General features: G+C 40.9%; 1 protein-coding gene across 2 annotated transcripts in view; it reads right to left on the bottom strand.

Annotated features, from left to right (window-relative positions):
- The window catches only part of Sns (sticks and stones), a 242,665-nt gene that overhangs the window by 50,390 nt on the left and 164,341 nt on the right, over positions 1–27,934 (bottom strand). For both annotated transcript variants that reach the window (XM_070669791.1, XM_070669792.1), the window contains exons 2-3: positions 16,126–16,266; positions 14,941–15,114 (exon numbers count right to left, since the gene is read on the bottom strand). In XM_070669791.1, coding sequence (XP_070525892.1) covers positions 14,941–15,114; positions 16,126–16,266 — 315 coding nt within the window. The remainder of the gene's footprint in view (positions 1–14,940; positions 15,115–16,125; positions 16,267–27,934) is intronic.

Genomic DNA, 27,934 nt, shown 5'->3' with positions numbered 1-27,934 from the left:
ACGTACGTACGCAGCACGTGCTCCGTACGTATTAAAGATCTACGTACAATCGACGGGCCAGGGGTACGTAATCTGGCGTGGATTATCATCCTGAATCAATCGTGCGTACCGGCGACTACATCTTTTCGGTACAAAGTAAGTTAAAACCACGTGTGCGTGTACATTAAATTCGCGTCTCTTTGCGGTTAACGAAGCGTGCACGAGTACAGTCGGGCTCGAGGGAAGAGGGTTTTAATCGACGAGTTCGCGATAGATTCGGGAGATATTAGTGGTGTAGGAATGCGAGGCTTGAAAAATCTTTTCGTGAACGTATTTTTATGGCTGCGCAGTGATCGAGAGTATAGGTCGGTCGATCACGCGAGGGGCAGAGCACCCAAGGGCACGGGGAGAGGGGATGGGTGCTCGCTAGCGGCAGTCAAGCCAGCTCATTTTCGTACGTATTGCGTAGGTCGGTCCGAGGCTCAACGGGTGTAGGCGCGGGGAGCGCGGGGAGTAGAGGGGACGGTGGGCGCTAGCGTGCTAGCGCTAGAATGTGCGTCCGGTCACCCGCACCAAAACACGCGCGCGGTAAGATAACAATACGCGCTGAATAATACATCGAACGGAATAGAATATTCACCTCAATTTTTCTGTTTCAGATAATATTCCATCATTAAAGAAGGACTACCCCGACATCCCGCAGACATCCTGAGAGGAGGAGGAGGCCCAGGAAGGGTATCCTGCCCCAGCGGAGCAACCCCGGGGTAAGTATCAATTTTTCTTCGGATTAAAATGCTTTAGATTTTTTATAACATTTTTCCATTATTTTATTTAATTAGATTAAATATCTATAAAATAATTTTTTCATTTTTCTGTTACAGATCAAGAGGAACTCCGCTGCAGTGCAGCGTAAAAAAGTGTCGCACGCCGATAATCTAATTATACGAACCGCAGTCGGTTCGTCGGTCGATTCGGGAGTGCCGTTAGTTATCGCGCGCTTTTCTTTACGATAATTTTTTACGGGAGCGCGTTCGCGTGTTTCTAGTGCGCGGAAGGATGGCTCGTCACGTCCCATCTGGGAGGAGGAGCAGGCCCGGGGGGCATCCTGCATCGGCGGAGCAACTTATAGGTAAATATCAATTTTTTAAATAAAATTAAAAAAAAAACTTACTTTTTTTTTTGTTAAACTTATAAACTAACTAGCATGTCTACATTAATATTTTCCTCTTTATGTTACAGCCACCGGCAGAATTCTTCAACTCCGCTGACGCTCATGCAGATTGGTAAGTCGCATTATTTTTAACGGTTTGATTTTTCCTTCATTAATGGATCTTAAGAAATAATCTTCGTATTTAAATTTAAATAAAAATAAATTTTAATAAAAACCTGCGGGAATAAAATCTGCTAATTAATAATTAATGGCAATTTCCACAATTGTGATTTATTTTATATAACCCAATGCTACGTAAAATCCATTAATTACTATAATTAAAGCGGTCAAGCGTTCGAGGATAATGTTTATTTATCCGCTCTTAAATATTCCAACTTCTGCATTAAAAAATTACGGAGCTTCTATTAAAACATTTATTAACGCTTGTAATTTGATGCAACGCGACGTATTAAAATTGATATTTCAATGTGGTGCTACTTTACTAGACCACAAAGTGTAACAGTCAAACCAACCCTAGTTGAAACGATCCAACGTACATTCGCTGCGCATGATGCATAGCAGACACGTTGCACTTCCTTTGATTGTATTTATTAATTCAAAAGTAGGAGCTCTCTCAATACCTCGGCCAAGCACTAAAAAATATTCCTAATTGTAAGAAAGAAACGTTCCGCAGAAAGCATGCATTTTTCTTGCGCTGTTAAAACTATAAAAAATTAAGATAGTAATTAATAATTATTCGACGAACACGGAATTTCAAATTAACATTCGTTCGTTGTAAGTGCAAAAGTTGAATTTGTTTTTTACCCTCTGCTCTTCAATCACACTATCAATTTAGGATCTCGTCCTTAATTTAGATTCTGTCTCGCCGACGTCTAATCAAATTATTAACCTAGTCGGTCTTTCAATTTAAATTAAAAAGTAAAGGGAAAAAAATGCTTTTGGAAAATCGAAAGTAGGTGAGTTGTGCGACCTACATTTCGCGCAAATTAACCCTTCTAGGGTCACGAGCTAGTTGTACAGGCAAAATTTAAGAATACGACGAGGTTAAATATTCGCAGTTGAGTCAACATTACCAAGTAAATAACGTGATGATTTTTTTTTTACTATAACCATTGCCATTCACGGCGGGTAAAGGTAGCCGGTAAAAATTTCCATCAACTCGATGGCGGAAAAATGAAGTAAAATTTAAGAGGTTGTTTTTTTTAGAGAGTTTAAGCCAATTTTTCCCCCTTTTTTTTTTATAGACTAGCAAAGATATTTTCCTGAATATTATACCTCTAAATACAGTTGTCGAAAAATTTATCGGCCCGGTAAAGTAATTTCGATGTTAAAATAGTACAAACGTAAATCGATCTTTTGCGAGGAAAAAACTTAATAAACTAGGAAATTATTCTAATTTAAAATACAGGCTGTAATTCACACAGAGAGCCTATTAAGGTTTATGACGAAATTATGACAGAAGTATAATAGAAATATGCGCGATGTGTGTGCTTTATGTATGTGGGATGGGAATGCCGGACTATTGTTTCGAGCGACCGTTACTTCTTCACCTGCCCATGTGAACGATCGCACGACTCTCTGTTTATGGGTGGAGAGGAAAGACAGTATCATGCCGACAATCGCTTATCCGCCGTCGTGTTGCAAATTTGTTCGCCGTGTCGGATCGAAAACCTAACATACGAACTCCGGTGAAATTCAATCGTGACTTAACGTTTTACCGTGATGTATTTATTTGTCTCGATAGTTGCCGCGATAACGGGCGCTGATTCAGACGTTACATAGTTCTTGTAACAAACGTCCGGCAGGTAGAACGTGTTGATGCAACATCTCCGAGCTAACTAATGTATTTCCTAAATTAAAATTATTTTTATTATTATTAAATAAAAAAATAAAATAAAATAATAATGCCATTATTTATTGGAAATTAAATTTTGATTATTGTGATGATGTATTTAAATTATTAGTCAGCACGGATGAATTAGATCGTTGCGACGGACACTTTTCTTAATTGAGATTTGTGCAGTCTGAGAATTAGAGGCGATCCATCGACCCTGAAGCCGAATGGTCGATAGATAGACCACTTGTAACGGTAGACTTCTCAATTACACCGAATGAGCTATTAACCGGCAAAAACAACTCCGCGAGATCGATGCGGGTAACATGAAGATGCGTGTGCGACATTAAGCTTTAAGCACCGATTACGCCGACACTGACTGGATTAGGTTGGCTTAATTACAGTTAGCAATTTCTGGATTAATATCTAACTTGAGGTTAACTAGCAGGTTGCATTAGATTTTAGTTAAATCGAGTTAAAGTAAATGGAAAATTTCTGCGCGCAAAATTAACATTTTAACGTAAAGAAAAGAAAACGTATTCTCGATTTTGGTCTAAAAAAAAATATAGAAAAGAAATCTGTCAATTATTACTACAAATATAATATTAAACGCGTAATTTAGTATTATTACAGTAATTATGAAAAAGAGAAAATTAATAGTTTAGCATTTAGGATTGAAACACTGACAATTTGTTAGTTATTGTTTTCGAATTTTCTTGAATATATACGGCAACAAAAATATGCGAGACTCGCAAAATAATTTGTCGCGTCTAATTAACGTCTGCAAAAACTTTGACATCCCGGAAAACTCTGGGAAGCTAGATTGAATACACTCCCCTATTTAATTCAATAGTTCAAGAGCTATTAATTTAAAATCTCTCGTGATTCATTTGGAACTGTAGCAGTATACTCGAAAGTTTGACGCGATAACAGCTGGCAGCTCGTTGTGCGAGAGACCAACTTGAATCCCGGCACTTTAAACATTCGTTTGCGCAGATCGCGATTTGTTCTATTCCTTTTCTGGGCAGTGCTAGGAAAGCTCGGCGATATACGATGAGTTTTTACCAGAAATTTTACTCGCGAAGAAATTGCCGGACTACGGGAGGGAGCAACAAAGGACATCAAGCGCGAATGAAAGGAGGTAGTAAGGTTCGCGAGAGACATCGGCGAATATCGCGGTTTTCCCGCCTCGCTTTTTGCTCCCCCGTCTTTGTCGGACCATAATTCTCACCGGCTCCACTTATTGCCGTTCCCCACTGTGTTGTCTGCTGGTTTATATGACCGCCACATACTCCGCTTAAATCTTCGCTACGATTCGCGTTGCCAGGTTCTTTCAATTAGACCCAGCTACCTTACGCTCGTAAGCATTTTGATTTCGCTTTGATGCTGGTATTGCTGGATTAAAATACGGGCAAACATCGCGAAATACGTAAAAATAAAAATGAAATCAACGTACGTACGAATAACTCTTATTTGTTAAATGCATATGAAATGTTTTCGTATAAATAGATATACTCTATAAAATTAAAAAAATTTAATTTTATCTAAACGTCTTTTTTTTCCTTTTTTTTTTTAATAATCAAACATTATGCTGCGATGGCAAAAAATTGGTTCGCAAATATATATTTTAATTTTAAATACAGTATTTACGGCAAATTTGTGAAGGCAACGAGAAAAATTCGTACAGCGTTACATCATGATTTAAAACCACGTAATTTTATAAAAACTTCACACAAGCTAGGAAAATTCAGATATGAGAAAAATGGAGGAGAGAAAAGCTTCAGCTTTTCAGTTTTGTTTCCGCAATATTTGCATTTACAGCAATGGGATCTTTGAGATCTGAATACCATTAGGATATTATTTCAATGTAGATTTTTTTTTTTAGCTGATAAGTTTCCGTAAGACAGAAAGGTATTGAAAGGTCTACGATTTTCAAGTAATTAACGATTGAGAATAAGGGGAAACTGAGCTTCTGGGAAACTGAGCTTCAAAGGGGAAAATAGATGATCAAAATCATATTCTTCAGTTAATTTCAAAGGAACTTAACTTCGGTAAAACTTTAATTCGAAACTTGCAAAGATGTATAATCTTGAAAATCAGTCAAGTATTTGTGTGCGATAAATAATGATCTCGTCCGACATTTTTCGCCGAGGAAAAATTGTTTGGCCGTGGAAGCTTATGGCGTGAAAGAACTTGGAGTGTATGAAAAATTTTATAGAAAGATATATCAACGGTAGAGCTTTATTCTGCAGATGTATACCTAATGCGCATTCGACCTTTGTTCACCGAGAAATTAATCAGAGTCTTAATTACCTAAGTGCAATTAATGCGGCTGGCTTTGTACCACATGAGTTACTTTGATAAAGCGAACTTGCCTGTTTGAAAAGAGAATCTTTTATAGCTATTTGAAGGAAAAAAAAAGAAAAAAATTATCGCTTTCGTATAATCGTAGTAGATAACAGTCCAATAATTCTGGTAAAAAAGGGTAAAATGCGAGCTTTTCAGCTGATTATATTAAATAGTACTGAAAATTAAATTACGTTGAAATATTAAGATTTAACGATAAAAATGAATAGAATTCCTTTTTTTTTTTTTTTTTTTTGTTGTTAATTTTATCTGCACATTATATTCACAAACTTGGCGGAAACTTTGTCCCCGTGAAATTTTCAGTTTTTAATATTTTACATATGCACGTCTCGATAATCGCATCAATGACACACAAATACGATTATGTCTCGTTTTGTGGGAATTAGAGACAATACAAACGTCGATGCTGGGATGTACGAACTCATTGGTCGCTGATTGAAAACCAATGTTTTAGGTGACGGTTTTGAGCGTATAGACCTTGGCGAGAGATGTATGACGTTTCGCGAAATGACAATAATAGCATTGGGTGGTAGAGTAACGCAGCGCAGCTCGCGAATGTAGCTTTAGTTCAGTATCAAAGTTTTCTTTCACATGCCAAGCTCTTTTGTTGCGCAGTGAAACGGGAGGGAAAGTGCATACAGATCAAGTTCACATATATACGCGCACGCATACGTTGCGCAAAAAACCCTACGTGATTAATATTAAAACATTTTCTAAATAGTTTCAAATATACGTAATGACAATTTCCATATATTCGCCGTTAATTCTTAATTTTTTCGAAAAATTAAAATTTATTTAAAACTGCACGAAAATTAGGTATACGAGTATGTAAATCTTTATATTAAATTTTAATAAAATCGTATAGTCGTGCTTTTCGTTGAAAATTTTTTTCGGTATAAAACTCGCGAGGTGGAGAAGTGAGAATAGACGCGAGGTAAAGGTATCCGTGTTTTTCGAGATACTTTTGTATTAAAGTCGATTTGTAACGCGATAATACAATGCCTCGTCTCCGAGCGGCATCGGCTGGCGCGTGATCGGTGATCCAGGTAGACGCGATGCACCGGTGCATCGCATGCAGCAGGCGTTGCCAGACGCCATCGGGGAATTCGCCCTGGAACCGCACCGCTGGTTTCATTACATCCAAGAGCGGGAAAGAGAGGGAGAAAGGGCGAGAGAGATCATTTCCGTAACTACCGTCGTATCCACTGCGGTGGATCACCCGATACGTCCCGTCGCGCTTTAGACGCATTAAATCTGGAGAACTTCGGAATTAATTACGGCGCTTTATATCGGATCCGTCTGGCGCGTCTTAAGTTTAAGCCCGAGTTTGCGTCTCTTGTAAACAACAATTGAATTGTCAGCGGTGGCAACAAGTTGCGTCGTTTGGCAAATTTCTGGTTATCCGTTATTCTGCGCCATTTGTCGGGCGTCTTGGAAACCCTTGGCAGTCAATAACGACGTCTAAATAGAACTTCCTAAGAGTAAATATCTTTCGAAATTACAAGTATACGTGCGCGTCACGATTTAACCAGTGATCATAACGATCGAGTCTAACGTGTAAAAATATTTGTTATCAATCTTTCGATTAAATAGAACGGTACGAGGTAAAAATTAATTCGATAAGAAAATGAGGAAATAAGCAAGGTAATTAAGATCGTCGTAATCGCGATTAGACTCTACGTGTTCTAAATTCTTCAAATTAAAAATTCTGAATTGGACCATTCGTCCACCATTCACCGATATTGTAAATCGCGTTTTTTTTTTTTTTTTTTTTTTTTTGCGGTACACAAAAAACTAAATTGCGTCATTAGCGTTAGGTAATATTGCCAATAATAAGTCTTGCATTAAGACAAGCTCCCCGTTGCGTTTGATATCGTTACTTCGGGCGAAGGCTCCAGTTGCTTTGCACGCTGTGAAGAAGGTGGCTGAGTTTTAAAGCTCATTTAAATTTGCAAATACACATTACCTATATTTCATAGCTAAAAACAGGATCAATACGTCACGAGTCATAAACGAGAAAAAATGGCGTGTGATATTAATAATGATGATAACGGCGATAACGTTCGCAATGTTATATGCAGTTAATATAAACGACCATAATATGCAGACGAGTTTGCCGTTGATTTTCTTTCTTTTAATCTCAATAACAAACTTTATTTTTTTTTTTCCGCCCCGCTCGGCGGGCTGACATTTAAAGCGTTAGATTAAATTAAATATAACGATAAATTAAACGTTAGAGGTACAAATAGACGATTGAAGCTCTGCTCTCAATTCCAAAAACTCATTTCAAATTCAACAGGTTGCTACGTAAAATGACTATCAAATTCTCGATAAGAAAAAAAAAAAAAAAAAAAAAGAAAGAAAAAAAAAATTATTTTTCAGCGTGATGTAAAATAGAGATTGTTGAAAATCGCAAAGATTATTATGATAGTTATCGCGCAAAACCTCGGAGTGCAAATTACAGGCCGAGAGAGCGCGCTTTTCACGCGTAACACGTAGTCGTCTGAGTTTTCTTTGATGGATCCATCCATATGCGCGCGTGTATCGGTCTTACGACCAATTAATCGCGGATGCCCCGGCAGCGCGCAGATTATTCATCGCGCGTCGCGCGACATTAGCCTTCTTCATCTGCGGCCGTTGCATCACATACGTGGCGTCACTACCGCGCTTAATTTTATCGCGCTCGCGTACTCGCTCGTTTGTCAAATTATCTCTTTCGCGCCGCTTCAATTATACCCGCCGGCGATGATAAACGCGGGATTGCATTTACGCGCATGACGACAACGCGAGGAAACGCGACAACGTGTGTGCACACAATCGCGTTACGTCAAGCCACGTCTCCTGTCAGAGATCATCGACATTAGCGGCCGTGCCCTTCGCGCGTAACGCCGACGTTTTGCAAAGTTAATTATCAATTATTGGGAGAGTTCCCCCCGCTCTGCCGCCTCTCTCGCTCCATCCGGCCTTTCTCTGCGTCGAAAAGAAAGAGAAAGCACTCCGATTGTACTTGTCGCGAACGCAACATTCAAGATTTACTTCGCTATTGTGTTTTCGAGTTCTACACTATGAAATCGAATCCGTATCTTAAGGAGATATATCACAAACCATTCTCACTCGGAGACCCGTATTTAAAATTTAAAAAAAAAAAAAAAAAAAAAAAAAAGTAGGGTCAACTGAGAAAGTTTTTAGTACAATAATTTTCGTGAATATTGCGACGACTATTAGTTATTGAATATTAAGTAATAACACGATTAAATTTCTAAAATATATCGTGCGCATCAAAACTCGTTAACTTGATGATTTACAAGCATTTGCTAAATCGTTGTCCAACATCTTTATATTTCACATATTTTTTTTTCTCTACTTTATCTTAATAAACCGTACGGTTCAGACGTCGAGAGACACTCGCTTTCCTGTCAAAAAATAGTAAATATAAATGACTGGAGCCGACATGCATACCGGATCGAATTCTCACATATTCGTTTTATAGTCTAGCTCGATGCTGATGTTCGTTGCTACATTTCGTTTACGTGTCAGTCTTATCTCCGTATTTGTGACCGTGGATTTATTCGTTGCGCCTCGGTCCGGTAAGAAAGTATTTTTCTTTGCCGGGTCGCCTTATAAGTCTCATTTTTACCGTTAAGCCGTCCGTGGGACACGCGGAGCAGAAAAGGACGACGGTAGAAAGCGACCGGCGCGGCGCGGCGGCGAGAATAATATATATACACCCAACAGGGGGGGGAGGGGAGGGGTGAAGAAGGGTAATGGAGAGAAGCGGATGGCCCAGGATATAGGGTGTAAGTGGAGAGGCGGCGTGCGGAGCTTTCCCTTTGCGCAAAGCGAAATAAATGCCACTCGTAGAGCTGCGCGACACCGTTTTACCGTTGCTGGAAAACTGAGCGCCCGAACAGCATCAGTCGCTTAACTGCATGTTCGAGAAGAATGAGATGGATAAGGTGGCGAGAAATAGAGAGGGGCGATCGAGGGTGGTCTTATAAGACAAAAAAATAGCAGGGGAAATAGATAGATAGAAAGAGAAAAAGAGGGCGGATGCTGCTGATGCCAGTCGTGCAGTCGCGCGATTTCGCCAAATATCCCCCTGGCCTTTTGTAAATAGCAGATAGAAACCGTGACACGGTATCGATCAGGATGCGCGGTACGTGCACGTGGAAAACGAGCGAGTTGAACACGGCGAAATGACACGTAAGCAATGATGATAACGGGAGCGCGCGATTCAGGAACCGCGTTTTGCGAGACGACGCGCTGCTGCAGTCCTCGAAGGCACGGAAGATATTTTTTATTTTACGCTTTTTCTTCACAGAGCCAAACCGTGAGCTTCACGGTTGCGTTGAAAAATTTTCTGTTTGCGGGAAAAAAAAAAATGTTTGACTTGTACTTTCCGAGTTCATTCGTCTCGCAATCGTTGTTGGGGCGGGACAGTAATCTCGTTAAAAAATAATCAAATCGCGATGCGTGAGAAATTTATCGTGTATCCTGCTATATATTTTTTAATATCTCCGCGTTTGAAAAACTTTCAAGCGCACTTGAAAACCGTTTGTATGCGCATGCACATATAATCATTTATATACAACTAAAAAGAATAACCGGTGGAAGTAAACGACAATCACGAGTGGCCTTTCTAGCAAACAAACCTTTCGTCTCTTGAAAATTTTATACACTTTCCATGAATGTAGCGAGCTTTTTCAGCTTTGGTCGCATACATACGAAGCGCGTGCCACGCTGCCTGTCGATACATGCATATGTATACATACTCGTGTCTCGCAGCAAAGAGCGCACCAAAGAGCGCACACGTGACCCTCTGGCCGTGAACGATTCGGAGGGCCAGAGAATATCCTCCCTCGACTTATACGTGTCTCGAATAAGAAAAGGAACGGCGGTTCAAAGTTGCGCTGGGGAAAAAGCGGCAAACTGGGACGACTTCACGTCGCGTGTCCGCGAACGAATAATTTACGAAATTCGATTTCCCTCTGTCTTTGTCGTCGCGGTCGTGGCGCACGTGATATTAACACGCGCGAGAAATTGGTATATCCGCCGTACCTTAACTTCTTAAACAAATAACACAGATACGGATATCGATCACTTTTTATAAATAACACGGGTTTTTTTTTTTTTTTTTTAATTAAAGTAGAAAGAAATGCTTATAATTCGCAAAATTGCTTTTGGCCGACATGTTTCGTCCGTAGCGATGCCTACTTCGGCACGTCAAAAACCCAATTTATGAAACGGGTGTTTCGTTATGCTCCGGCATTCATTTTACAAGATGGAATATGTAAATACTAGTAAACATGACTTGGATTGCCGGAAATTATCCGATGTTTACAACACCATTGTTGCGAGCGATTGCAGTGCCGCTCCGAATGACGTTTATATAATTGTTACTCGGCAACGAATTAACTAACCGATACGTAAATTGTATTGTAGAAATGCAAGCCGGTCTGTAATAAATCGTTGAATCGTATACATATATAATCTAAAATCTGTATAATCGGAAGCGCATTTTGTCATCTTGCTAAATAGTTTCGTCTCATTCAATCACATCAATAATGTACCTACCTAACTTAATAGGTAAATTTTTAATCGATAGAAACAACGCGAGCTTCTCGTTCCTTTTCATTAGAAAAAAGAAAAACAATAGGACAAAGACAAACAATGCTAGGTTAAAATAGTAAGAAATAATAAAAAAAAATTATTAAATTACTAAAGAAACGTGCAATTAATATTTAAAAAATGTATACGCAATTGTAAATGCAAAAGGTAACACAGTAAATAAAAAGAAAATACGCGAGCCAAAAACAAAAACGCTTTCAAATGGCAATTTTGTAAATTTTTAATTTAAAGGAAGTGCACAACGCGGTCAAACGTGAAAACGCGGCGAAATTATTTCGTCAAAAAAACCAAAGAAATAAAAAAAACAAAAAAAAACATTGAAAGCCGAGATGAAATCGCAAGGAACTTTCCGCCGTATTAAATGACTGCCACTAAAAGTTAACCGTCGCCGGTGCTTACAATGCTTTTTTAATGTCGGCCGGAAGATTAAACGTCTCATCGGGAGTCTTTGGTCCACTATTTTTAATAAAGCAACGACGTCTTATTTCGATATATAGGTATATACCCACTTTCGTCCATTCTAGTTTCCCTTCTCCTTCATTTATCCGTTGGATCGTAAGAAATGTCTTCTCGTGCCGGTGATTTTTTATTTGCCCCTTTATTCTCCCCCCCCCCTTTTCCTCATTCTTTGCGTATCACGCCGCGAATTCGTACGATGCTGGAGAGATACGTGAGCCTTTTTCCAAAAAGACCTGACGGCCCTTTCCGCGTCATCGACCAGCCGAAACTCCGCCCTAACGGTGGCGGTAAACGTGAACTATGAGGATGACGACCGCGTGTTTTCGTTCCGAATTTTCTTCGTGAAATATAAAAGAACAGTTACGCCTACATATCGCGTGACAAAACATTGGTGGGCATTTAATTATTCCACACCTACCTATGAGGGAAATAATACATAACCGCGACGTAAGTTCACGGTACGTTGAAAAATTTGTGTCTCTATTAAATTGAACAATACCGAGACGCATCGCGATCGCGCCGTGGAAGAATAGAGAAGTTGCGGTAGAAGCCGGTCATAATCATATTGTTAAAATGTAAACGAAGAACTCGCGCCCGTCTTGGGAGAATACGCGGACGTGTTTTTAATGTCGCTTCATTAAAAGAACAGGCGCAAAGCCGGCGGTCGCATTACGCGTGTCCCAATAGTCTCTTTCGCGAAATAATCATGTACACGGAAATACTTCCACGCGCGCTGCAACGCGAGAAGGACGAGTCTCAAATGGTTATGGCATGCATACAAACGGCAATTATTTTCTCGTTTGCATATTGTCGTTTCGAAGTAGAAAAACGTGTTCCGCTTTCGTAGTGATTAATAAAATGCGATTTCAAATTGATAACATTATCTTGATCGGGCCAAGCCTGAATATTGAGCGTTTGAACAAAATGTTCTTTCCTACGTGTCTTTTTAGCACGCTTCTTGTCTTTGAATCAAAGGCCACTAAAACTTTATGATAAATGCTTTATAATAAATATTAAAAATATATTTTAATAACAGGAAAAAAAAAGAAAACGAAAAAAAAAAAAACAATAGTAATAAATCTATCACTATATTTTATGTCGTTAACGTTTTACTGATGTGACAATCCGCCATCAAACCAATTATACGTTTTAATTTATCTTCTTAACGGTCAAAATATCTTATTTTTATCTCGTTAATTGACGCGATTCGCTCAAATTTCCACGAACGTTGTAAAATCGATCAGACATATCCGCCGTGATATCGACGCGCTGTCTACTCTAATTTTATCCGATAAATGCATTTCATTCTCTGCTCGGCGCAAACGATGGAAGGTTAAAGACCTTTTCTCTGACAATTATTTTCACGAACCTGTTACGCCCGATGTCCGTAAGTCCTGCCCGTGACAGAATAACTTGGCTATTTGGCGATAATAGCGACAACGACCGGCCAGGAAATAAACGAGAAATCGATTTGAATTATTAAGGCAGAGGAAGTATGACGGCAACGGTGTCGATCGAGTTACGCGAAATGTAATTATGTTCGCTTACCGGTGTGGGATCGGCAAAATACGCGCGTAATTAACGCCGCGGATTGATCCCGCGTTTGCACATCAGGCATGCGGGAGAAACGCACACGTAACTCTCAGCGGAAAAACACACACGCACGAGCAGGTTTACAAAATAGACGCATCCGGGCATGAGAATTCCACGGCTATGATGTCGCGCGAGATTCGCGGGGGGCGATTTCCACGAATGATCCATTTGACCCGCGGCGCGGATTATCGCCGACGGTGCCCGCCGTGTATTTTCAGCGTCACCGGCATATACGAGCGTAATGAACGCGGACGTGCGCGACGAGGAAGATTGATTTGACGGATATGACGACTTAGTAATGCGCCCGCGGCCGCGATGGCCGTTTTATTAAAAGCTCCGGCGCAAATGCAAAGCCAGATTCACCCTCGGGAAAGAAGAATACGCGCGTCAAGGCGTAATATCGTTTTAACGGTGCTCGTTTCCAACGCGAGAACTCGCGCGAAAAAGAAAAAGACGTCTATGCTCGTCGTCGCGTAAAGTGTTTTTTTTTTTTTTCCCCAACAACGTTTTAGCGATTACATTGATCGTTAAGTGAGACGTGGCGCTTGAGAGACGAAGTTTAAAGTATTAGCTGCCGTTAATAGCGAGACTAGTTCGAATGAGACGAGATCGTGCGCCTTGCTCTTTGAAAAAGTTACGGAGACGATAGAAAAACGTAAATTTTGCAGAAACGACAGCGGCCAATCGTAAGCTCGCAGTTCTCCAAGCAGAAAGCAAAGCGTAATTGCATCGGAGAAGCGTCTCGGGTAAATGGATCAACGCCAATCGAACTCGCTAGCGCGTTCTCGTTTCGCAAAGCGCGAAAGAAAAATTTATTTTCGAACGAACGTTTGTCATCGGAGCCGTTGATGCGCCGGGGAGTAGTCGCGGAATTAGCTTTACGATGCACTCGCAAACGCGCTATTGCATTCCAGTCATAGCGCCCGCGATGCATTACTACGAGTGGAACGCGCACGTGGCGCGGGTGGAAAAGAACAGCGGCGGGTCGATAGAACGGTCCAGGGCGCGGAAAGGTTGTGATTTCGTGGCGGCAAGTCGTTAATCCCTCAAAAACCGACGTGAACGGCTCTCGTGGCGGAAGGGTCGCCGCACGTGCGAAAACTACCTTCGTTCCGCGAAACTAGTTTACGCGGAAGTCCGTCGGACGAGTGCATATTGTCGCGCTTAATAACTTGTGCATAATTCAGCGCGAACGGGAAAGAGAGGGCGGGAGAAGAGACGTTGTCGATGGTGCGGAAACGCCGCTCTCGGGCCAAGCGGCATGTCATCACCAAGGTGATCAACAGCCCTCGTAGAATCCCGAAAGTCGACCCTTCGCGACGCCGGCGGGGCGTAACACAGCGTAATACCCGTACCGACCGCGTAAATTAACTTTAAGCACGGCTTCGAGATCGCGAGTTTGTAATTCGAGTTACGGCACGCTTTGCATTTTAAGTACCACGCCCGCGCGCGCGCGCGCGCGGCTATCGTCGGAACGACCAGGTCGCGATTATCCTCAAGCAGGAGCAAGTATTTTTCGTATCTTGCCGCTGGAATTTCCCCGGATTGCTGAGGAATATCGCGAGGCCACGCTCGGGAAATTTTAATTAACGCACAGTTGTTCGCGCGGCAGTTGACTCCGTTTATCTTTCGAACTTGGCGATTCCCGTCGAGATTTATAAATGCATATACAGACGTTTCGTCGCTTTCGTTAGCATGGCGCCTTGTGCCGTAAAAGAAAAAGATAAAATTTATTCCCACGTATAAATATCTAAGGCGAGAGATCTGTATGAAGATAATAAATCGTAGAGAGTCTCTGCAGCGACGTAAGCGACTGGTAGTAAAAATAAGGAAAGTTTACTCGTTCTTTTATGAATCGGACAGGTTCGAGTTAAACTTTCTCAGAATGTATCGTCGTGATTCAACTCACAGGTGACGATTAGATGAGCGCTGGCGCGAATCGGTTTGATCCGCAGATATCGTCCGACTTGACACTCGTACTCGCCGTCGTCAGTCAGAGATGCGTCGGTGATTCTCAGGTTGAAAATACCGGCGTTCTGGTCGCCGATTAACTTCAGTCTGGGATGACCCACAATTTCCCCATCTGCAACATTATTTCGAACCGTTATGCGTCTTCAGACGTTTTCAACCGTCGATCAATGCGAATTAACCGATCAATTTTTTTTTCTTTTCTTTTCTTTTTTTTTCTTTTTTTTTGTGACTAAAGACCATCGCAATTTGTGAGCAAACACACGTGGTTAATATCTTGGCTGTAGTTTTCGCTCTGTTTATTACGTGCTTATTTGGGTGGTATGCGAGCACTCTCGGCAAAACGATGCGATTACGATAGGCGGAAGCCGATGAGACCGCTGAGTAATTAACCGCTTATACCCGGGGATGGTCGCGCTCTACGAGGCTTCTATTTACAGTCACGATTTAATAATAAATTTATAACGTTTCTCAATTAAAAAAGTAAGATCGTAAATAATCAATTATTTTAATCTTTCTCAATAAAAATTTAATTATTCACTATAAAACCGTTTCATGAATCGAACACGTGGGTTTGTAGGCTATGTATATGACGACGTAAATCCGGGAATACGAAAAAAAAAAAAAGGAAAAAAAAAGCGGTAACATCGGTGGTTCTTGATTAGCGTGTTAATGTGTTTCCGAAAACTCTCGTGTAAAACAATCCTCCGGAAATTCAATTTCGTATTGAAAACATAAGCAGCTTTTGTTGGTTTTAATTGGTGGATTTAGATAGGAGCGAGCTTTCCCGAGGCGTTAATTGTGCAAACACGGGATTACCTGTCTTTACCGAATTTAACATGGGCAGTTTGCCCTGCGTGCGTTAAATCTTTATTATTATCAAATTCGTTTATATCGAACAACTTTTCGAATTTTCCTCTCTCTTTAAATGGATTTATTAAAGCCTATCACAAGCGGTAGATAACGACAAAGAAATTTTATTTGACAAAGAAAAATTAATATAATTTAAAAAATTTTCTTATACGTGGCTTTGTAATATTCAAGCTTGCTATTGCTGAAGCACTTAATTTGTTTGAGAAAAGGAATAGTTGTAGGTGTAATTTATGCTTCAATTTCTTGTACTCACTTTGCTGTATGACGTAAGCAAATCCGTCTTTGACCCATTGGACGGTACCAACTCGGTTTCCCACCTCGCAAGAAATTATCACCTCGCCGCCTTCCAGCACGGAGCTATTGCTCGGCCGAACTCGGAAATATTGTCCCTCGCCTGTAACAGAAAGATAAAAATGATTTCGATTCGGAAGTCGCGCTTCTTTGACGGGCTGATAAACGCGCGTGTGTTTCCGCATACCGCCGCCCTTATACAGAGATTTTATTCGCTCGATAGAGTAAAGCGAAATAGGGTGATGTGCCGTAGAGTATAAAATTGTTTACTTGGTGTTTTTTTTCTTTTTTTTTCTGCGCAGAAATCATCTGCATGAGATATACGCATATGGTATTACTCGTAATTTATAATATAATAAAGTATTGCGAGATTTTAAAAAGGACCACTTCGATAAGTGTTCGGTTTTAAAAAAATATTTGAAAATTATAATTTTATTACAACAAATCGTAAGGAATTAAACTAATCGAGTATTTTATAATATATTATAGATAATTGCGATAAGCTGCTATTATTATATTAATGAATCTTTGAAGCTCAGTATGCGTGAACAGTGTAAACAGGTAACGATGAAAAATTCCTAGTTCCACGATACTTGTCGCCGTTTCTTAAGAGGAAAAAGAGCCCGCGGTCGATTAATAGCAGACGGCACGGACGTAAAAACGCGGCGAGTCCAGTTAGAAACCCGTAACTTCGGAATCGATAACTGCGTAGTCGCTAATAACCGTGCGGTTATCCAGCATTTATCGCGCGACGGCGCACGTCTACTTCCGATTCCGTCATTCGCTCGTAATCCACGACTTTACGTTTAGTTGCGTCGATCGGCTTGGTTAATTAACTTTAATTGCATATTACGCGGCTCTTTTTGTTCCTCGCACCGGCGATTATCACGCGCGGCGAGTCGAGGAAGAGGCTCGGTTATACGAAACCCGATATCGACGTAGCCGTTCGAGGGCTGCGCTAAGTTTGTCGAAGAAGCGACCCATCCGCCCCGGTATAATTTCTCATTTTTGCTGGACGATAGTGAGGTTCTAATTGCTTCTTATTGAACATCGTAGAGATGCACTCTTATTTCCGACGCGGATCGATTAGGCGCGCTGGCTGGCAGAGAGCAACGAGAGAGCACAATAATTATGCCGATAATGCCGGCGATCACGCAAACCGCTAAGCTCTCCGATGCCGGAGCTGGAAGAATCAAGGTAATCGGACGGTTTGGCTCCGATACGATCGATAATCCCTTTACGCCGTGGTATTCCACGTTTGTACCGCACCCACAGTATCGTGCACGCGTTACGCATTACACGCACCGCGATCGGTCCACGCATTACACGCGTGACGTTTCTCCCTTTGTCGCGTTAAAAGCGAATTCGCGCGACTCATACCGTGTCAGTTAACAATGCGAATTAATTATACAATTGCCCCGATGGTGTAAATAATCATAGATATTGTAATTCAAGACACGACGATGACTGCTTTTCCGTTTGCAGTACGCGACTCAGTTCCCTTTGACATTTCTCTCTTTTTTTTTTCTCTCGGTTTTTTCTTTTTCTCTTATCTGCTTGCACAATCGTGTATTTATTCTGACATATATAACGCTATTAAATATGTATGTAAATATGTATTTTTCAACAGTTTTTTTCCATATGGCGGCTTATCATGAAAAATTGATACATATATTGCAGCAGAAATAAAAAGATTGGAATAGGCCATGTGAAATGATTTACAATTGAATTTATATTGAAAACGGCATAGCTCGCTTTTTTTTTCGGCTAAATTCAATCAACGAATGCTTTCAAATACCTCGACTCCCTACTCGTGTTTCGTCTAAAAGGGACACGTGTCTATCATTCGTCATTGCATTGATACATATTCCAAATGTTAGTTTAGAAAATTGAAGTGATCATAAATTACGGCTGCTAATTGGAGCGAATATTGACTTTTCTTGATCAGTTAATTCGACGCAAAGTGCGATGAGCGAAGCACGATGTTACTGCGATTCTACTGGATTTTCATTTAATCGAGCGTATTTTAATAACGACTTAATAATATGTCAACAATGTACCTAAATTAAATTTTATTCCAAACAAAATAATACCTTTTAAGATTAAATTAACACACGCCGTGAGTTTCTTCCCGCAACTGTTAGTTAATTTTATGATTTACATCGTCTACTCTCGCGAGTTACCTAAGAGTTCGCCTCGCGATTGTTGCCGGAGTTTATTTTCTCCAATGCGACTTTCACGCTTGTCATAAAATTGATTAAAAATTCGCATTCATAACCTAAGCAAGCGATTTAATCCGCGATCCATTATAAAAAAAAAAAACTAATGCGTCGTAATCAACGGCACCCGCCCAAGCGTGGAACGAGTCCCCCGCGCTCTTCGCGTTTGCATTTTTCAAAAAACGATTAATTTTCGCGAAATGAATTACACTTGCTGGCGCGCTTAAGCGGGAACTCATTCGTGCAATACGCATACGCACTTGGGATGATTCATCCGGGATGATCGTCCGGAATGAACCGTGTAAATTGGGTTTCGAGCGGTCGCCCAAGCCTGGCCTGAATTTACGCAATCCCACCGTCCAAATGCGACGTCAATAAAATATAGGTGAGTCGGTCGGCCGAGGGTCTAAACGCGATTCGACGGGCGTCGTTTAATTTTGTAGCAGACCGGACTGGTCGACGCTCCGATTCGTCCAAAGGGATTCAATGATTGGGCGCGATTGTGGAGAACGGATTAAAACGACGCTGGCCAGCCGCGGTCAGCGAACGAGAGTTTGAAAACAAACGAGCGACGGGAGATACGAAAATAAAGTTTATAATTGAGTCCACATCGCGGGTTCTGGCATTATCCGAATAAAAATTTCATTTAGGGGCAAAGGGCTTGGATAAGTAAAAAAAAAAAAAAAAAAAAAAAAAATTAACTTTATCTCCACCTGCGGAATAAATGTTTTATTCGAATGGAAATTTATTTGGAGTTAAAATCCATCTGCGACTCTTTATTTGATTATAAAATATACTTTTGATTGTAACATGTAATTTATTACATTTATGATATCAGAGATAACTGTTCATATTCTGTTCAATATTTTTAAAAATTGCTGTCCGCAAATAATTGTTTGCTAAACACGCGCGGATTGTGAAAAATAGATAAGTACTTAGAAAATAAAAAAATAAATAAAAATAAATTTAAAAAATTCGAGAGAGAAGGGTTGATCTCTTAGATTATTTTTCAAGCGAGCGATACAATCAAATTTAATTTTATATTCGATATTAACGAGAACTATCTTTTTCCGTCTTTGGGCTCTATTTTTTACAACAAAAAAATCTTAAACATTTTCAATTCGCGATTTCTCTTTTTTTCCTTTCCGATACAAAAAGCAAATATCGGTAAATCTTTCTGGATGTGCTGATAGAACATAAATCTTTAAAAATATCGCAACGTTATAACTTTATTTTATACTGCCGCGAATGCATACAAAGCCGGCTTTAACAGCCGGAAAGACGATAAATAATTGTCACGGCAGCAAACACAAGCTCTACAGGCGCACAGAGCGAGCGCGACGCTGTGACGTGTATGTAACAACGCATCGGCCGATTGCTTAAGTAAAATTTATCTTAACGTTCCGAAGCTTTCAGCGGGCTCTTAATTGACGCGAAACAGGAAATGCTAGTGATCATCCTAGAGAGGCATAAACTCCTCAGTCGAAGACGAAAGAGAAAAGAGAAAAGAGGCGCAAAAAAAAAAGAAAAAAAAACCCACAGTGGCAAATCTGATGTATAAATTACGTGATAATCGGTCTCGTAACCTTTTTCCATTTAGGCTGCATCGCGATACTTTATATACAACCGGTATTCTAATAAGAGTGCGCCATGCATCACGTTCAAAAGTGTTTTCCGCGCAAATTCGTTCGAAACAAAAAATGTCGGATCATCAGTTTGGTTTTTGAATTATAAATTATTGGACACGTCACTCGCATGCACGGCGTATCGAGACGTTCAAGAATTAATTTTCCGAACGCATAAAAATTAATCGCAAAACACCATTTCCCCATTTCGCTGTATTTAAATAGCGATTTGTATTCCGGCGTGATTTCTTGCGCGATTTGTTAGCCGCGAAAATATCCGGCGGCTGGGCGCGTCAGAAAATTTACCAGAAAATACAGAGTCGGGGCATTTTTGCAAGGGGAAAGGTCGACTGCAAATTGGCGGAAGGACAAGAGGAAGTGCACGGCGGAATCCGGTATATACAAGCGTACGTATCCGGCGTATACGGCTTAGACTCTTCTGGGTTTGTTTATTTCAACATCCCGCGCTTGGATTAAATCGCGCTCTCCTGTTCTTATTTCAGTCTCGCGGAAAGTGTCGCTCACGCTGGAGACGCGTAACGTTACCGGCGCTCCGCGTGAATTTCGCGATTAATCACCGTGCCGCCGATTAATTATCGAGCGTCTTTTTTATCCGGCGTTGAAACACCGTCGACGTTGGTTTTCGCGCGCGCGAACCGTACATATTTACTTTTCCATCGTATTACCGGCAATTCTATGTAGATCTCGCTTCCTTTCCCGCACGTTCGGCTATTAGAATTTCAAGCGTGGATCTGGCTCATGGAATTTTCGATAAAATCACTCTGCCATTCTTCTTTCCCGCTTCTTAGGGAAGAGACGGAACCGGTGTACTTTTTGAGCCCTATTCGTTGCGCGAATCAGTTCGTTTCATTCGCTTTAATTTATTAATTTTTCAACGCGAAAGAAAATCGACGGCTTATTTATTCGAAAATAAAAGATACTACAAACAACTAACTAAAACATGCATTTTAATGGCCAAGCGGGAATTCCATTATTTTTCGCAAACATATTTTGCGCTGAAATTTTTTTTTTTTTTTTTTTTTTGTTAACGCTTATTCCGCCACTCATTAAAGATCTAATTGGGGGAAGAATTAATTCGACATTGAAAAAGACGTTGCAAAAAGATAAATCCTCGTGCCTGATTGCATCAACACGAATTTGCTCCCGACAATTGTATCTCCTAGTAGGGGCATTCATTCTCGGGACCGTCGTTAGCTCAAAACACCCCCGTGTTGTTCCGTTTATCTTCCGCCATCGCCAGCCAAATATTAACGTCGTTAAATTCGCAGGCATAACAAATTCCGCATTTCGCGCTTTCTTGTCCCGATCGGGTGGATTCTGTCACCCGCAATGAAAGGGTAGCATAATGACTCGAGAAAGGAGGGAAGGGAAAGGAGCGGAGGGTGGATGCAGAAGCTCTCCCCTTCTTTCTACCTCGCCTATTCTATAGGGAAACGACGATCCTCCGCTTCTTCCACTACCTTCCCCCCTCCCTCTCCCTCTCTTGCTCGAAAATGCAATTTCCAGCATTGCGACGACATCTAATTCAATCCGCGCCCGTTTCTTCCCGGCTTTTGTGCCCGCCTTAAGTTTCAGTCTCAACGCAAATTCACGCTTTCGACGATTTATCATGAATCATCTAAATCAAAAAAGACGAGGCGTAATGCGTAAATGGCTCGGCGGAGAAAGTTAGCGACGAAGAAAATCGGAAATTGTATCTTCGAACAACTTCGTTTTCGACTGAGGATTTGATTTTATCGCGATATCGGCGCGGTAAAACTTTAATTCTCTATGCATGCGATGCATAAATCACGTCGCATTAACCCGTGCGAAACACGTCACTCAATATCGACGTGAATAATTTATATCATAAATTATAGAATGTTAGATTATCTAACGTATCTATACAGGATTCGAAATGCACGTTTACCGAGAGCACGTTTGATTTCTGTTTTACATGATTATCCGCATGAAGGATTAGAAATTAGTTTCAAAAGTCGTTAGCAGTTAAGCCGCACTAACGTTGCAGCGGGGAAAAATTAGTTTTGAGAGTCAATGAAATCATAGAAAAACATTGAGGCACACGGATTTGCCGGAAGTTCGATAAAAAGAAAAAAAAAAAAAAAAAAGAAAAAAATCGTTTGATCGGCGCGTTCACCTTGGATAATTTCGATTCGATGTGAACGTTCGTGTTGAAGCGTGCAAACCCGCCTTTTACTGGACAGAAAGGAGGTCTCGCGAGAAGGAGAGTGAAAGAGCCTCTTCCTTTTTGCCGTTTCGTGCCGATTTCCTCTCTCGTCGGCGATTTCATTCAACTCGGTCGCGGCGCATCGCACGAAACGAGAACATTCGTTTACGCGGCACAAAGGGGTGTCGAGCGGCCGAGCAAAGGCGCATAAGTTTTCTAAAAGACGTACGTGCGCTCTGTCGCGCTTCCGACTCGTCCGTCTCGTCGCATAATGTGTGAATCTCTTCTCTTTTCGGTAAGAGTACCCGCGAGGCGAGCTCGTGGGAAATTATCGGGAGCGTCAAGGCTCCGACCTCGAATTAAAGTACGAAACAGCCCGAGAATAAGCCGTGGTAATTCGCGGCGAAAAAGAGCGCAACACTGGGACACGTACATTATGCTGGGAATTCGCGCCGGAGTTTCTAGCCAGATTGCACCGATATAAAGGGTAAAAAGGGCGAACCTCTTTCGGATATCTCTCGGTTTTCCGGTACCGTCTGATACTTTTTAGTCTAGTACGTCGGCATCTCGAAGGATATCTTAATTGTCCTTTCTGGAATACGTTTCGCACGTGTCCGGATTACCGGATTCTTTCGATATTAATAATTTCACGAGTTTGTTACGTTTAATTAGCACAAGTTTTATCTTATTTTTTTTTCTTCCCTTCCTCCCTCCTAAAATAATTATTCTTATAATTTTGCTTAGACCGAAGCGTATTATAAAATACTATAATTCAATAAAATAATAAAATAATAAATATATGTATATACAATTTACATTCGTATCCGGATACGCGCTCTTGAAAAGTATCATCGTAATGTACACGTTTCAATTTTGCTGCTCATTTTTCTCTCCGGGAGAGAAAAACGTCTTGGCTTTCGTGTTCTTGAGGTTTCTAGCGAGATATACGTAGGTAGATAGAGAAGTAGGTACGTATGGCGGAGGTAGCGCGGCAACATGCACCATATGCCGATATCTCGTTATTTCAAATTAGAGAATGGGTGTATTGTGATGCGGAGCGCGCTGACAGTGCGGGGCATAGATAGGGTAACCGATACAATGATTGCGGCCGGTACACGGTAATTGACCACCGCCGCACCTTCGTGCGCGGTATGTAGATGTATCAGAATCGACATATCGACCGTAATTGTTTTCAGAACAAACCTCGAGAGTGTTCCCCTCGTTAACTTATAATCACCTCGCGCTATCGTCGCCGCACTGCCGCAGAGCATGCACGAAATATAACGAAGGCTTGATTAAAGGCGGTAGCTTAAAGTGACGTCCTTTTGTGGATTCTCCGCGGTCTGTGTGTCACTGCAGGGCCCTCCTCTTCCCTCCATAAACAATGTAACAGAGGCACAAAGAGGGCCAGATATTATTTCTGGTCTATTGCGGCATTTAATATTAATATTTTGCCGGTTTAATAAACCTTCGTGCGGCTTCCACAAGTCGTAATTTATTATGCGTATATTAATTAACGTTTAAAATCATTAGGATGTTAATAACAACGTTATTAGAATGTGAATTAATAACGGAGCACGACGGCGGGGTATATCTATGTTTACGTTAAGAGATAAAAGAAATTCTATCTCACGGCTGGAAATGTCTCTGCCGAGATCAACGTCCGTCAAAATGTAATAGCAAGCTCGTTTGTTCCATCTATCATCGGAACATGCAGCGAACCGGAGAGAAGATAGTGTACATCGAGCTGTATCTCCGTGGAATTTCAATGAGCAGTCTCCGTTCGACGTCGTTCGATATTATCAAAGAAACGTGTCTTATTTCACATCGAGCGAAACAGAGCTCGGGGAGTCCTTTTCTCGGCCCCGAAACGTCGATTTGCGTAATTAGTCGCGTCGCCGTGCAATCACGTTGGCGTAATTGAAGGTTTCGCGAGCACGCGAATCAACTGCAAGAACGATAATGAGCGAAATGAATCAAATTCAATTTCAAATCAAATCAAATCAAAGAGACGAGAAATTGTCACGTTTTAATTTTCTACTTTTAATATTTCTACGACCGTCTTTTCGTTAACGGGGGGGAAAGGTTTTCGTGTCCTCGCGCGGGTTAAAAACGTACGTCGGGGAGGAACCTAGGCTTGTTAAAATCGCGTTTTGGTTCGGGGAATTTATTGAGACATGTTCCTCGATCAATTTGACAGGGGATATACGACAGAGCTTTACAGGTGAAACGTGTTACTACGTATAAATTAGATATTAGATTTTCCTTGAATAGATGTTTGCTTTGAGACTTATATATACGGAGAACCTATAAGTCACGGTCGACTGAGATCGTGCGACTCTTCATGGTCGAAGGCTTTCGCTCTATGCGGTTATAAAGCACCGGTGCAGTCTGATCGGATGAGAAATTATGATTTATGATAGGTGCCTGCGTGCGATATAAAGCGGCTATCGAGGAGCCGACGGCAAACGCCAAAATGTAATCCCGTCATCGTAACGAGAGGGCTCCTCCCCCTTTTCTCCCTCTTCGAAATCTCTATGTACACTCCACCGAATAATAACTTTTTCGCACCTCGGCGTTAAATATATCGGGATTTTAACTTCGCGGTGAATGCGGCCGGAGGACAATTTCATTCCTCGGTCGGCTTCGGAGTTTAGTGTAACGTAATTTAAGGCTCGCTTGTCGAGAAATTTAATGCCGCGAATGTAAAAGTTGCGGGAAAGGCGGCATCTTAACCGAATCTTCCCCGAGGAGAAGTACATCGCGAGTCGTAAAAGTTCTCCGTCGCGACTTTTGAAGTATATATATCCCTCTGCGCGAGCGAGCAGCGCGAAGGAAATAAATATTCTCTTCTCTTCCCTATACTTGATTACTCGCGGGTCGACTGCTCCCGGCTACTTCATCGGGGCGTGTTACGCGACGAGTAAACCTATTTTGGTTAATCGATATCCGATTCGTTTTCTGTGCGAACGAGAAGGAGTGCGGGGCTCGCGGTCGCCGCGGACCGGACGTGGATCTTCTTCGACGTCGTCGCCTCACCGCAGCTCGCTTCCTTTCGCGCCCAGCGCGGCGATCTCCATTCTGTCCAGCGGGCGGGCAGGTTATTTCAACGCTCTTAATTGCGATTCTTCTCACAGGTCGGCACGCATGGCCGCGCCGCGTTACGCCGCACGACTCGTGGGATTGTTTCGTGTTTTCTATCGAGATATATCACGAGGGAGAGAAAAGGAGTCGTCCTTTATCGCAACGAAGCGCTGACGTGATTTCGCGGGAAACATACGTAGGTCTGCTCGTTTCGATTGAACGTAGACTGCATTCGCGAAATGATAGACGGAGAAAGCAAACCGAAAGTGAAATTAAAATCTCGCGACAAGGTACTTTATTAGCACCAGACTGTTCGATAAGAAGAGGTCTGTAGAATAAATAGCAGTTGGAACATCGAATAGTTTTGGAGTATTTTCAGGCCTTATTAAAACGTCATTGCTTAGGATCGAGGGAATAAATAAAATAAATATCAGAAATTAATTACAGATGGCAATCGCTTTACATAATTATTTTAAAAAATGATAAAAGAATTCACGTACGTGTATCTTAATCGTCCTTTATAATTGTTCTTTTGATTGTATTCATTTAATGCACGCTCTGCTTTTTAACTTAATTAAGGGTGTATAATTACGTGCTATATTTGCAATTAACTTCACGACTGAATGAGCCAGATAAATTAATTTAAATTATCCGTCATCGCGTATTCTTTAATCACGTTTCATAAAATATCTGCATTCAGCTGGTGACTGCAAAATAATATAAAATTATTAATTCTAAATATAGAAAACGATTTCTTCAACGTTGAAATAGTACGAAACTATTAGGAGTTTTCTCGCGCGAGTATATCGTGCAAGTAGCATTTATGAATTATTCAATTATTAATAAATAAACGTACTATTCTATGCGTTTATCGGTCGCTTATAATATTAATTCACGAATCAAAAGTAAATTAAATAATTATGAGGGTCGCAGCAGTAGCTTTGTGCATGTACGCGCCGCAGTTATAAATAAAGAAATAATTCTTATTAATTTGTTAAAGTCTTATGTCAACGTTATAATAAGAGCTACAATTCCGGATGTTTTAATTCTGCGAAATTATGTACATCATATTGTAGAAAAGTAACATCACGCTAAAATTGAGGTCGTTAAATGCAAAACTATGCAAGTGCCGAAAACATTTTTCATATTTTTATACTCTTCGCGTTTCGCGCTGTCATACTTACTCTATGCTATGCAAATGAATTTAACTACACTTGCCTCGAGTACCATTATTTGTCCCCTTTTCATTTTTCTGCATTTAAAATTCTAATACACCTTTCAATATATTAAAACCCGTATCAATTTGCTCAAAAAATCATCATTCCAACATCTACGTTATTACGCGCTTTGCATATTTCTAATTTTCAAATACGCGTTACCATATATATTATTTATTCATTAATGCTCGCACGTTTGAGCTTTCCTAGCATAGATAGCATTCATTTCATTTGTATGAAAGCTGCTTCGTTACGCGACTGAAATGACAAATCTCTAACGGCAGGAAAAATGGTAATTGAGAAAAGTGTCGATTAAAACGTAACAGTTATTTTTTCTTTTCTCCGATTGTGAGACAAAGTGAAAGAGTCGGCCGTCGCGTTCTGGTGACGTCGTGAACCGTCTCGTTGATATTTTCCCGAAAAATGTTACACCGCCACCGATGTCATCCGGCGGTTGTCAAGCCGTGCGCCGCGCATGTATCGAACATGTTGAAAGCAATATCGCTCGAAGAGGGATTTTTCGAGGGCGATTTTTTTTCTTTTTTTTTCTTTTTTTCCCCCGCGAACGCGCAAAGAAAAAGTTATACGCTTCTCGAATATCTCATCTAATTTCTGGCCCGTTTCGCAGCCGACGAATCGAGAGAAAGACGAGGAAAATAGGAAGGAAAGAAAGAGGAAAAAGTACCTCGTTAGTGGTGCACCACTGAATCGACCGAATCGTTAGATCTCTCAGCCGTAGATATCTAAAATGTAATCGTTGAGATCGTGGAATATACATATATGTATGTACGACGATCGTCTTTTAATTTTATCTGAGAGCGCCTCCGCACGGAATGGAAATCGTAGAATTGGATAATTAATTGCATCACGCTGCACCTGCGCGAATGTTACAGTTTGAACTCGGTTTCGAAACGTCGCAACGTCGTGTACGATAGTGACGTTAAAATATTAATACGCGGAAAGAGAGAGAGAGCGTACGCGCGGGGAATATGTCCGAAGGATCTTCCGTGACTTTCGGAAAATATCAGCGTCGCGCGTGTAACATGACTAATTGATACACTCGACTGCAAACGCGCGTAACGTAATTAACATAAATTAATAATCCCGTTTTGATAGAGTAATATTCTCATCCGCATTTTTTTTTTCTTTTTTTTAAACCTTCTCTTTTTGTCTTTTCTTGTTTCTTTTTATTTTAAATTTTATTTCTGATAACAGAATACGCAAACTTGGTTTATTTATTCAAATTGGTTATCGGCATATGTGAAAATGCAAGGCAAAATTCGGCGATTCTTCATTGCGATTTGAAGATCTCTGACAAGTCTGATAATTGCATAAAATCTAGATCAGTTTAATCTAAATCCACAATAGGGGCTTTCGATATTTTCGCGCCGCATTATATTTTCACGTGGCGGACGGAATGCGATAATTAAAAGGTAAA

This window comes from Cardiocondyla obscurior, linkage group LG19, assembly GCF_019399895.1.
Source record: "Cardiocondyla obscurior isolate alpha-2009 linkage group LG19, Cobs3.1, whole genome shotgun sequence".
Lineage (NCBI taxonomy): Eukaryota > Metazoa > Arthropoda > Insecta > Hymenoptera > Formicidae > Cardiocondyla > Cardiocondyla obscurior.
The sequence above is the reverse complement of the archived record's forward strand: the minus strand, read 5'-3'. Positions and strand labels throughout refer to the sequence as shown.